Source organism: Kogia breviceps, chromosome 10 (assembly GCF_026419965.1).
Source record: "Kogia breviceps isolate mKogBre1 chromosome 10, mKogBre1 haplotype 1, whole genome shotgun sequence".
Taxonomy (NCBI): domain Eukaryota; kingdom Metazoa; phylum Chordata; class Mammalia; order Artiodactyla; family Physeteridae; genus Kogia; species Kogia breviceps.
Genome location: NC_081319.1, coordinates 62,589,860 through 62,603,429, shown reverse-complemented (window position 1 = coordinate 62,603,429; position 13,570 = coordinate 62,589,860). Strand labels below are relative to the sequence as shown.

The following is a 13,570-nucleotide window of genomic DNA, read 5'->3' as shown; positions in this document are numbered from 1 at the left end:
TCACCCTGATACAAAAACCAGACAAAGATGTCACAAAGAAAGAAAACTACAGGCCAATATCACTGATGAACATAGATGCAAAAATCCTCAATAAAATACAAGCAAACAGAATCCAACAGCACATTAAAAGGATCATACATCATGATCAAGTGGGGTTTATTCCAGGAATGCAAGAATTTTTCAGTATATGCAAATCAATCCACATGATACACCATATTAACACGTTGAAGGAGAAAAACCATATGATCATCTCAATAGGTGCAGAGAAACTTTCGACAAAATTCAACACCCATTTATGATAAAAAAAACCCTGCAGAAAGTAAGCATAGAGGGAACTTTTCTCAACATAATAAAGGCCATATATGAAAAACCCACAGCCAACGTCATCCTCAATGGTGAAAAACTGAAACCATTTCCACTAAGATCAGGAACAAGACAAGGTTGCCAACTCTCACGACTCTTATTCAACATAATTTTGGAAGTTTTAACCACAGCAATCAGAGAAGAAAAAGAAATGAAAGGAATCCAAATTGGAAAAGAAGAAGTAAAGCCGTCACTGTTTGCAAATGACATGATACTCTACATACAGAATCCTAAAGATGCAACCAGAAAACTACTAGAGCTAATCAATGAATTTGGTAAAGTAGCAGGATACAAAATTAATGCACAGACATCTCTGGCATTCCTATACACTAATGATGAAAAATCTGAAAGTGAAATTAGGAAAACACTCCCATTTACCATTGCAACAAAAAGAATAAAATATCTAGGAATAAACCTACCTAAGGAGACAAAAGACCTGTATGCAGAAAATTATAAGACACTGATGAAAGAAATTAAAGATGATACAAATAGTTGGAGAGATATACCATGTTCTTGGATTGGAAGAATCAACATTGTGAAAATGACTCTACTACCCAAAGCACTCTACAGATTCAATGCAATCCCTATCCAACTACCAGTGGCATTTTTCACAGAACTAGAACAAAAAATTTCAGTTTGTACAGAAACACAAAATACCCCGAATAGCCAAAGCAATCTTGAGGACGAAATGTGGAGCTGGAGGAATCAGGCTCCCTGACTTCAGACTATACTACAAAGCTACAGTAATCAAGACAGTATGGTACTGGCACAAAAACACAAATATAGATCAATGGAACAGGACAGAGAGCCCAGCGATAAACTCACACACATATGGTCACCTCATCTTTGATAAAGGAATCAAGAATATACAGTGGAGAAAAGACAGCCTCTTCAATAAGTGGTGCTGGGAAAACTGGACTGCTACATGTAAACGTATGAAATTAGAACACTCCCTAACACCATACACAAAAATAAGCTCAAAATGGATTAAAGACCTAACTGTAAGGACAGACACTATCAAATTCTTAGAGGAAAACATAGGCAGAACACTCTATGACATAAATCACAGCAAGATCCTTTTTGACCCACACCCTAGAGAAATGGAAATAAAGCAAAAATAAACAAATCAACCTAGTGAAACTTAAAAGCTTTTGCACAGCAAAGGAAACCATAAACAAGACCAAAAGACAACCCTCAGAATGGGAGAAAATATTTGCAAATGAAGCAACTGAGAAAGGATTAATCTCTAAAATTTACAAGCAGCTCATGCAGCTCAATAACAAAAAAACAAACAACCCAATCCAAAAATGGGCAGAAGACCTAAATAGACATTTCTCCAAAGCAGATATACAGACTGCCAACAAACACATGAAAGAATGCTCAACATCATTAATCATTAGAGAAATGCAAATCAAAACTACAATGAGATATCATCTCACGTCAGTCAGAATGGCCATCATCAAAAAATCTACAGACAGTAAATGCTGGAGAGGGTGTGGAGAAAAGGGAACACTCTTACACTGTTGGTGGGAATGTAACTTGATGCAGCCACTATGGAGAACACTATGGAGGTTCCTTAAAAAATTAAAAATAGACCTACCATATGACCCAGCAATCCCACTACTGGGCATATACCCTGAGAAAACCATAATTCAAAAAGAGTCATGTACCAAAATGTTCATTCCAGCTCTATTTACAATAGCCAGGACATGGAAGCAACCTAAGTGTCCATCAACAGATGAATGGATAAAGAAGATGTGGCACATATATAAAATGGAATATTACTCAGCCATAAAAAGAAAGGAAATTGAGTTATTTGTAGTGAGGTGGATGGACCTAGAGTCTGTCATACAGAGTGAGGTAAGTCAGAAAGAGAAAAACAAATACCGTATGCTAACATATATATATGGAATCAAAATTTAAAAAGGTCATGAAGAACCTTGGGGTAAGACGGGAATAAAGACACAGACCTAGTAGAGCATGGAAGTGAGGTAATGGGGAGGGGGAAGGGTAAGCTGTGATAAAGTGAGAGAGTGGCATGGATGTATATACAATACCAAATGTAAAATAGATAGCTAGTGGGAAGGAGGCACATAGCACAGGGAGATCAGCTAGTTGGTTTGTGACCCCCTAGAGGGGTGGGATAGGGAGGATGGGAGGGAGGGAGACGCAAGAGGGAAGAGATATGGGAACATATGTATATGTATAACTGATTCACTTTGTTATAAAGCAGAAACTAACACAACATTGTAAAGCAATTATACTCCAATAAAGATGTAAAAAAAAAAAAAAAACTAAATAAAAGAGAAAGGGGGAAATTGGAGAAACCATAGTTACCTGTTTCGTAGTCTCTTCCTTCTTCCACGTGTTTTCCTAAATCCTTCACAAACTTATTGATTATGTTGCTTTTTAGTTTTAAAATTCACCCCCTCCCAGAATCCCTCCCATAGATAGGGATTGGGGGAGGAGGCATGGATGGAGGACAACCAGAACTATGTCAATACCCCAATGATTGTACAGGAGAGGCGTGTTACTGTGCAACAATACAGCCGGGGAGCCCCTTTATTTGTTTATCAATGAACATTCTACTGTGTCCCTGCGATGTAGGTCAGGCTCATTGGAAATACCAGCCGCCGATCACATGCAGTCTTCATTATATTTCCAGGCCGGTGCACAGCTGATTACTGCACACTGGAGTGCGTCCGAGCTGCAGGACGGAGAGGAGACACCTGTGCCTTAGCGATGCAGGTAAAGTCCCATCTACCTTCCCGAGGCTTTCCTGAGCGCTCTCCCATCCCCTCGCGCGCCCTCCTCACCCCCATCTGCCCTCCCGTCTTGGACCCCAGCTTCTCTGTTCAACCGGTGCTTTTCCCGCTCTCTCTGGGCACCTCAGCAGGAGACAAGGAGGGCTCCACACAACTGGGCATGCCTAACAACCAGGGAGGGCTCTGGCTGCGAGAAGAAAGCGCTTGCACCTTCCGCGCTGCCCTCCCCTCTCCTGCTGTCTCCTGCCACTCAGGCTACCCGACTTGAGGCGAGGTCCAGTGAGGGCCCGCGGCCTCACGGGGCCCCGCCTCTCGCGGCACCCTCGCCAATCAGCGTTGGGAGGAGGCGGGACGCGCCCTGTGCCCGCCTCTCCAGTTCAGGCTGCTGGTACGAGCCGGGCTGGGCGCGAGTGAGGGACCAAGGCAGGACGGGTCGGGAGGCGCGGGGCCGCGCAGCCCGACGGCGGGGGCGGGCGCGGCGCGGGACCGGAGAGGGCGCCAGACCCCGGGCCGCGGCGGAGCGAGGCGGGAGGCGGGAGGCGGGAGGCGGGAGGCGGGAGGCGGGAGGCGGGAGGCGGGAGGCGGGCGGTGGGCGGCGGGCGGCGGGAGGCGGACGACCAGGGCTGCCGGCGACCTACGTCCGAGCGCGCGGAGCCCTGCGCCTGGCCGGGGTCGGTCCGAAGTCCGCGCTATGGAAGAGGAGAAATACTTGCCTGAGCTGATGGCAGAAAAAGATAGCCTGGATCCATCTTTTGTGCATGCCTCGCGCCTGCTAGCCGAAGGTAGGACTTGCTCCCCAGGTGGACACAGACAACTGGCCCCTGTCACCGCGGCGGGGCTCGGGAAGCGGAGTTGGGGAGGATGCCCATCTCTTTCGCGGAGACTGTCCCCTAAGGTGCTCGACCCAGAGCTGCGGACAGAGCAGGTCCTCGGGCGGCGGATTCTCGCTCCCTCCCTCCCTCCGCAGCTGAATTTGGGGAGCCCGGAGCTGCGAGCTCTGTGGCGGTGGAGACGTGCCCTTTTAGGATCTTTGATGGAGAGACGTGAGGAGCTACGCGGTCCACGGGAATATTTTCACTCCGCAGAGGGAAGGGAAATCAATTTCGAGTGAATGGTGATCAATGTAGTGTTTTAAGAGCTTCTTACCTATAAATCAGCAATTCTTTTTCTTTCTTTCTTCCTTCCTTCCTCTCTTTCTTTCTTTCTTTCTTTCTCTTTCTCTCTTTCTTTCTTTCTTTCTTTCCTTTTCTTTTTTGTTCTTTTTCTTATGCTTGGGAAGCGATTTTGATGTTCTTTAGTCTAATTACAGTCTTTCCTATGGAAAGTCTTAGAATTAACCTAGATTAAATTCTGCGTGTTCTTCTATGTTTGTGAACGTGGAAGAGGCTAAAGTGCTTATCAGTTTATTTGAAGTGTGATGATTGCGTGCTCTGGGAGATGCTGATCCCTGGGAACACTCCACAATTGATCAACTGTTTTACCAAGTGTGCATTTTCTTTTGTGTACCTGTAATGTTAAAAGAGATTTCATTCCCAGAGTAACAGAAATGTCGTCTTTTGCGTTCTTTTGAAAGGTCATTTAAACACACACACACACACACACACACACACACACACGAACATGAACTTTTGTATGACAGAAGTATTAACCAAATTACTTCATTTATCTTGAAATAATGCCGTCTAACTGCTAAAGGTACTCAAGATATCTGTAGCAGTCTACACCTGTCTTTTTAAAAACAACTCCAGATTTTTTTTTCTTGATGAATGCCTCATTAATAATAAACTGCTTCATCATCAAATTGACTACAATGCAGTTTTGTAGCTTAGGTTCTTATGAACTTACCTATAGTAAAACTAAAAGTAACAACTTTCTCTTCGTCAGCCCTTAAGCATTAAAGGAAATGTTTTCTTTTTCGAGATTTAGTTGTATACATGGAAGGAAAAATTCTAATCCTCCATGTATGAGTCAAATAGTCATTAGATTTATTTAAATGTTTTATTGATGGATAATTTACAACAATAAAGTGTCAGGTGTTTTTCTATTTTGTATACTAAGTAATTAAGAGAAGCTTTATAATCGAAATATTGAATGTGTGAAACAACTAAACTGTTTTTCAAGGAACACGTTGGTTTTGTAGAGGATTTAGGACAGAAAATGCAATCATGCTTACTACTTTCTTGGTTACTGAATGAAGAAAAATAAATAGAACCTAAAGTTGAAAATGAAAGTCAATTTAAAAATTAAACTCTCCTTCTACTCTATTAAAAAATAAAGATAACTATATAAAAATATAGGAATATTGTAAATTAATGGGTAAATAAATGATTAAGATTGTTCAAAATGATTAAAAATGTGGTTAAAAGTCTTCTTAAATCATTTACTTCAATATATTTTCCAGAAGTGTCTTCATTTAGCTGATAATGCTTTAAAATGGAAAAAAAAGTTACAAATTGATCATTTTCTCAGACCTGCTAATTGGACTTCTTTTGGGGACAGCAGACTTGATTAATTCATCAGTCATTAATGAGAGTTAGTGTACTGAAAACTGCCAAACTACAGCAGTGCGTGTGAGGAACCCTAAATAGAGAGTGCAAGTATTTCTGCAGCTGGTAAAACAGTCAGAGAAGGCTGTGCACCTGGTTCCCTAACATTTTATTTTTCTCAGGAACTTCGTTTCTTGATACTTAGGAACATGTTCTATGTACTTTGTAATTTAATTTTTTCCCAGTAGGGGGAAGCATGTTCTGCTTTTGTAAAGAATTAGGAGGAAAAAGCTCCTAAATAGAGAGAAAAACATCTAAGTAAGAAACAGAGAGGTGTCCGAATTTCAGAGGAAACATAATGAGGAAAAGAGGATGGAGGAGGTGATGATAATAATCTTGAGTATATAAAGAGATAGGCCAAAATAGACACAAGATTTAAATTCTGTAATTGTACCTGAGGCTCTTTATGTGTGCTTATTGAACAGTGTCCTTTTGAATCTCTAATAAACCTTAACATACATTTTACATTGTAGATCTTTCATTATCTTTTCAAAGGCCATCTGCCTAGATTCTTAAGTCTTGTTTCGGATCTCTATAGGAGAGCGTTGTTGAGATAATTTTATTTCTCACCCTGGAAATGTACTGATTGAAGGCAGTGGCTATAAATAAACCTGACACAGATGTTCATTTGGAAAGAAGGTGCTCAGTGAAGTACATTTCAGCCAGCACTGTGCAGACCGTCTCAAGACTGAGTGAGTAATAAAAATGATCCAGATGATTCAGTTCTTCGGAATGATTTTCTGGAAGCTAATACATACAAGGGCAGTGATGTAAACCAATGAGCTTTCACAGTGATTTATTTTGCTTTTTTGATTGGTGGTAGATGCAAATCAGTGCTCAATTGTGACTGCTTCACTTAGAATTGAAGGCCATAGGGTTAAAAATGCTAGTTTGTTGGTTATTTTGTAATTTTTGTTGTAGTTTGTTATTTCACTTGTTCCTGCTGTGTACTTTCAGTAGGAATGATTCTGAGAAAGTAAAAGGAAGAGCCCAAACATTTTATGTATTGTGTTGTTACTTAGAAAAATCTTGAACAATATGGTTTGAAGAGTATAATATGTTTGAGTAGTTAAAATAACTTTCTTCTGTGATTATAATATTGTTTAATTTCCTATTTGTATGGAAGGTGCTTTGGAGTATGATAAAACAGCAAATTCAGCATGATTCTTGAAGTTCCACTCAGCCTCTGAATTTGCTTGCCAGATGAAATTAGATGAGGTTATTTATATCTGTGATACTGCTGGGAAGTGCACTAAACTGTGAATCCAGATACCTGGATTTTGATTCCACTTTTGCCTAAACTGAATCTTGGTAAATTTCCCTTTCCTGGGTCAGTCTCTCAAATTGAGGAGTTGGACTAGATTTCTTTGTAATTCTAATGAAGTCTGGGACTACTCCTGATGCAAAGGAGTGGTGTTTGTGTATTCAGAATACCAAAGTCAGTGGCTGAATATTTTGGAAACTTTTTTCATTCCTTCTTAGTTTAATGATTAATAATACACTTATTGCATTATAATGCAATTTGAAGCATAAACATTATTTTGGGCACTGGGGACAGATTTACATTTTTACGTTTACTGAACCATTCTCAAGGCTTGGGAGCTAAAAATGTATATGCATGGAAATATTCTTGTTTGCAGTAAAGCATGCCTGTCTGCTGACAGACATAGATCTGTTCAAATTTAAAGATTCAATTATGGCGATTCCATACCTTTAGGAGGATTAATAAATTCTTGTCCAATTGAGAGTGTTTGGGGTTCTCTGGCTGACAAGATTTCCTAACCTGAATTCTTCATAAATATTGGTAGATTCATCATTGTTTTGGTTGACTCATCATATGATGTAGTCAAATATTGCCAAATATCCCAACAGTTCAAGTGATTTTTAAAAAAAACTCTGGGTGCTTTTTTCAAATTTCGGTGAAAAGCTTGCCCTTCCATCTAGGATTGGCCTGTTTGCAGGTGTGGATGAATGAGAGGAACATGGATTAATAATTTATCACAAATGCTGACTTGTGATTTAACTACATTTAAATTTTCTGTAAGGATCGTTTTTAAACTCAGAATGTGTTCCTTGAAATATTTCCATAAAACATGGTGTGTTCTTAAGTTAAAGAAAGGTATTGGTATAATGTCTAAAACCAACTTCTGATAAAAAATAGTATTCATGTGACTTTTCCTTTGATTGATATAATCTCTTTTCTCTCCCAATAAATTTGGGATAATCTTATTTATGTTTCTTAAATAAAAATAAAAATTGGCAAAAAAAAAACTAAGTTAAAGGTATCTTTGATCTGCAGTTAAAACACATTTATCATATAGTGGAGAAATTCTGCTTTAGCAAACAAAACACTTGGGATGGAGTGTTGACACCCCTGCCAACTGTGAAATAAAGGATATTTCATTTATTTCCTTTCTGATTCTCAGTTTCTTCACCTGTAAAACAGCAAAATGAATATCCACCAGCCAGGGTTCTTTTAAAGTTAAAAAATGCTGTTTGTGACTATGTAAGCTGTATTTTAAAATAGGAATATTTGTACAACTAAAACAAAAACATAAGCAGAAATTCTACAAATATAAGATGATGCTTTTAAGATTTTCCTTAATGTTTTAATGGCATTGTGGACCTCAACTTGAAGCTTGATTTTGTAATAAAATGAGCACTGACTTAACTCTCTGAATCACTTCTGAGTGAAATTTGAACTCATACACCAAATTATAAAATAAATTATCTTATAAAAGATGATTCCAACGAGAGATTTTAAAATATTGTGTTCCCTCCGTCAGTGGTCGCTTGCCTGTGTCTGACTTGAGCCTGGTTAGCCCAGGACCTGGGTCTCTGGAGGCTCATTCCGCACCTGCTTGGCCTCCTCATCAGGCCACATGTCTGTCACTCTGGGCAGCTGGCCTCATCCTCCTTTGCATCAAGGGAAGTGGATCTCTGTGTCCGAAGTTCTTCAGCCTCCTACCACTTAAAAAATTCCATACTCCTTTCATTCCCAGAAGGTGAAACTTGGCTTCTCCCTTGGTTTACAAGCACTACACACTGTTGGTTTTTCTCTTCTGTCTCTCTTACCAGTGCTCACCATCCTCCCTCTCTCTCCTCCCTACCCCAACACACACACCCTGTCAGAATGGTTCATTCAAGATCAGAGTATGACCATGTCACACCTTTAAATGCTATTGTCATAGGCAGGCCACCTCTGACAGCAGGCCAGCCAAGGGAGGGGATGCTGCTTGCCAGGATGCTTCTGGGGCAGGGAGAGTCCAGACTCCCCCAGGCGCCTGGGGGAGGGAGGGAGCGGCCCCTTGTTGCTGTTCCTGTGTGGTCTTTAGTGACACCGAGAGGGGTGGGGAGGAGTTCCAGCAGGAGTGAAAGATTCTCTGACACCCCCTGGCTTGGAGGCGGAAGGATGCTTTGGTTCTGCTCCTGAGGGTGGACATCCGGTTCTCCATGTGGCCTCTGTCCCCACTGCCGGTGGTATGGAAGCCCTGTTGTCTATTCAGTCCCCCTGCCTCCCTGGAGGGAGACTGGACGCCCAGTCTCCCTATTTAATTTTTCTTGATGGGGGTGAGCGGGAGACACTGGTTTTTGGGTTTGGTTTTGTTTTCTGTGTTGTTTGGCTGGGGAAGGATGTTTGTTGTCTAAAAGTTTTCTGTCTTGCAAGGTTGCCCTCTTTCTAGTCCTGTGGCCAGAGAGAGCAGGCTTTGCTTGAGCCATTTTTTGGTCTCCTTCTGTTGATGTTCTTGGGTTTCCAACCTTTCCAGCTCCCACTTTGGCATATATGAAACACAAGAAAAACTAGCAAAACCACTGCCTGAGTCACATGGTACCCAGCCAGCCTGCCTTCTTCCTGCCCCCTTCTGTGTTTATTTTATATATAATATCCAGTCTCCATTCATTTGTGTTTTAATTTATTTCTTTATAAGATTTTCTTTTGAAGGCAGGTTCAGTCTTGTACATTAATATTTCATTAACTAATTATGTGAGAAGGAGCATGACCAGGATAAATCCATCTGGATAATGGACACAATATCTGATCAAAATTTTTGGTTTCTATTAAGTATACAAACTCGATTGGAGCTCTGTGTTCCCATGGCAGCTGTAGAAAGAGGGAAGTTTTAGAGATGGTGTTTAGAAACCCTTGGAGATGACTCTCTAGTGTCACCAGCCTTTCCTATGTCTTTATTTGTTTGGGCATTTGATTTGACCCCTTTTCTTGTCTGAATACAGATTATAAGAAATGTAGCTTAATCGGAATTATATCCTGACACCAGTTGGTTTCTTTAAAGCTATAAACAGTGTAAGACTTAATATATTAATAGATTGTAATATCCTTTTCTTACAGAAATGGTGAATTTCAATAAAATAAGTATGATATAGAAATATATATTTTAAAAAAATAATAGAGTGCTGGTTAATAGCTGATCTCCCAAAGGAAAGTTAGCAGATACCCATGTTATATGACTTCTTCATTTTCTCCAGTGGAGAGTTCTGAAATAATTGCATGTTTTATTTGTCAAAAAGTTGAGAGGTCACAGCCAAGTATCTTGTTGCACAATTATTTTTAACTGTTTTGGGAAGCAAATCATTTGTAGCGTATCCTTCATTGCTTACCTTACCCTCAGGAGCACTACTTCCAAAAAATTTTTGCAGTAGAGAGAGATAATAAACATTCAAGAACAGCTGAATGACAAAGTTTTCGGTCCTTTACTATAAATGAACTTATAGTTTAGCTACAGTTTGGGGGATGAGTCCTGTGGGGCAAGGACTCAGTGACCCTTGACTATGTGATTGTGATTGCACGTGCCCTTGAATGTGAGTTGGTAACACCTGTCCTCAGTATGTTATTGGTATATGAAGAAGTATCAGATGTTTAATTTATTAGTTTTTAACAGTATACATAAGATATAAATAACAGTGCATGGTAAGAGCTGCTGGGGTTTACAGACTGCTGGTGTCACAGAGATACCGAGGAGGTCATGGTGATTGTAGATCTTCATTCTCATGGTCACTCTGTCAGCATTGGTGAGGAGATACTCTTTGTCACTCAGTGTACTGGATGCTGACACGCCTACCACAATGCATCCACTCGCCAATCCTATGAGATAGTTACTAGCATTACCCTATTTTACAAATGAGAAAAATTAAGAATTAGAGAAGTTAATTTATCTCAGATCACACAGCAAATAAATTATAAAGCTGAAACCCAGGCTTTCTTACCCAGAGGCAGGTGTACTGGTTACAGCATCCTGTCTCCCGTGGGAGAGACACTGCTTCAGGCAGGCTTTGCAGGAAGGTCAGATATTAACATTCAAAGTACTTTGAGGAGATCAGCATGGTGGTCATCACTTCCTGAATGCGAGTATTGGATGAATTCTTCCACAGTGTCTTTAAATAAGTATAATATATAAAAGGCAAATACATTTATAAATGGGGAGATTTACCTTAGTACAGAATTGGGTTAAGGATTATCGAGGGAGCCTACGTTTTCAGTGTCTTACATCGACTGTTGTTTCTGAGGGAGTTTAGTGGTGAGATGGTAAAGAGAAGGAGAACACTTTTTTTTTCTTTTTTTTGGATCCAAAAGAGGGATTGGAGGGGCTTCCCTGGTGGCGCAGTGGTTGAGAGTCCGCCTGCCGATGCAGGGGACACGGGTTCGTGCCCCGGTCCGGGAAGATCCCACATGCCGCGGAGCGGCTGGGCCCGTGAGCCGTGGCCGCTGAGCCTGCGCGGGGGGGAAAAAAAACAAAAAACAAAACAAAAAAAAACAAAAGAGGGATTGGAGAACTTTGTGTGATTTGCTGAGACTTTTTCTTTCCTTTTTTTTTTTTAAGAGAACTGCTAACATTTGCCAAATTCTTCTAGGAAGGAAGAACAACCATAGGTCCTCTCTTGTGTCTTGAGGGAGTGTCAGTTTTGTTTACAATTTGGGAGTTGAGCAGAGTTCACATGTGGTCAGAAACTGAGAACCGGTTTCATCAGCATGGCCTGATTTAAATATTATCTATAGGTAATGAGGCTTTAGGATTTAATAACTTTGAAACAGATTGGTCTGTATTATTATACTTTTATCAGGAATGGCACAATTGATGCCCATTTCCTTCAAAACATTGAAGATTAGATTTTACCTTCTAATAGAAAAGCAGAATGAACATGTTTTCTCTCGAGTATAGCTATTTTTAGCAGGTTCATTGTATGTCAGAAAATGATAGACCCTGATGCAACTCAGGAGACAGAGCCTCGGTGACAGAAACTCAGTAGAGACTGAAGGAGAAGAAATCTGTTCATTTTGAGAAGAAAGGGATGACTAGAGCAATAGCTGCTTTTCTTGAACATACACTGTGGGTCACGTCCTTACATTATATCCAAAAAAGGCAGGTAATATTGTCCCTATATTATGGGAAGGATAAAGAGGCAGACTAGAGGATAGCCTAATCCATTTGGATTTTTAAAGTAATAAATCTGAGGTTAAGTAAATGTCCAACTATAATGTGAAAGTCTCAAAAAGAAACATTAAACATTGAAACACTGAACACTATTGCAGAATATGACTTGTTTAAGGAAATACCAAGATCTTGTTTTGAAAAACTTTTAGGAGAGTTAAGTTAAATCTGTTACTAGAGAATTTGTTTCCTTTAAAATAATTTTTTTTAGGAAATTTAAGGAATTCGATTTTTAGAAATTTGATTTACATGTAGCAATACACTCATTGTGTAAAAGAAGACTATAAAATGAAAACAGTAATATGAGTACATAACAGAATACAGTTCTTACTGTATATTTAGGCATGTAAATGTGTTAAATTGAATTAAGTATCATCCATATCGTCACATAGTCTGTTTTTCTTCTTAGAAGCCAAAAACTAGAAGCTGCCTTTTTATCCATCTAAGATCTGGTGCAAGAGGGGGCCTTTAAGGAATTGTGTGAAGATGAAAGTCATTTGATGTGCTGAGGCAGACAGCAATTTATTATATGCAATTGTTTGGGATGGACTTCATGAGGATATGCAATTGTTTGGAATGGACTTCATGAGGATAGATGGCTCTGTAGTAAGCTAGTATTCTGAAATTAGTGAACGATTGGAAATTATATCATATCCATATAAGGAAAATCTGGTAGAAGAAAGCGTTAAGATAATTAAAAGCCATTTAATGGAATTAGATGAGGTGATAAGTATTTGGAATAAAGTACAATAAACCAAATGGTTTCTCTTTGAGTAAAATGAGCAGACTGTATGTGTGTGTGTGTGTGTGTGTGTGTGTGTGTGTGTGTGTGTGTGTATGTGTGTGTGTGTGTGTGTGAAGCATATACGAAACAGGTGATAAATGAGAAACAATACAGACTTGGTCCAATTGGTTGCTATTATCTGTACTCTGTATTACTATCTGAGACCTACTTTTAGGTGGAGGAGAGGACAGAGTTACAGGCAATTAAATACGCAATCTCCATAGGATCTGAGAAATGCAATGACAAGACAAATAGATGATGCTTTAGGAGCCCACAGAGATCATGGGTGGCCTCAGTGGGAAGGGCCATGTTAGTTGAGATCTAACACAGAAGGTGTTAGTTGAAATCTAACACAGAAGTAGGATGTGGTGGAGATTCAGTGAAGAAGGGGTTATAATCTGGGAGAATGATACATGGATACAGCAAACATCTCCAAAGCCTGAAAACAAAGAGAACATTTTTTTGAATAGGTAGAAGTTAAGTGTGATATTATGATTTACAATAAGATATATATATATATATTTGATCATCTTACCTGTTTCTGGCCAGAACTCTTAAAACTCTTGGAATTTCCTAAGTGAAGAGAGCTGTAAAGGTGTCTTTTGCAATGTAAATAAGGTGACTTTTTGAAAAGCCCCTAGGTAACTTAAAGTTGGGGGCTGGTTG

The 13,570-nt window shown here is 39.8% G+C and overlaps 1 protein-coding gene across 6 annotated transcripts in view; it reads left to right on the top strand.

Annotated features, from left to right (window-relative positions):
- Positions 1-3,719: 3,719 nt before the first annotated feature.
- Positions 3,720-13,570, top strand: part of KHDRBS2 (KH RNA binding domain containing, signal transduction associated 2) — a 769,555-nt gene continuing 759,704 nt past the window's right edge. For all 6 annotated transcript variants that reach the window (XR_010835028.1, XM_067005885.1, XM_067005886.1 and 3 more), the window contains exon 1: positions 3,720-3,910. Coding sequence is in view for 5 of the 6 variants with exons in the window: in XM_067005885.1 (XP_066861986.1) it covers positions 3,820-3,910 (91 nt within the window). In the remaining variant the exon portion in view is untranslated. The remainder of the gene's footprint in view (positions 3,911-13,570) is intronic.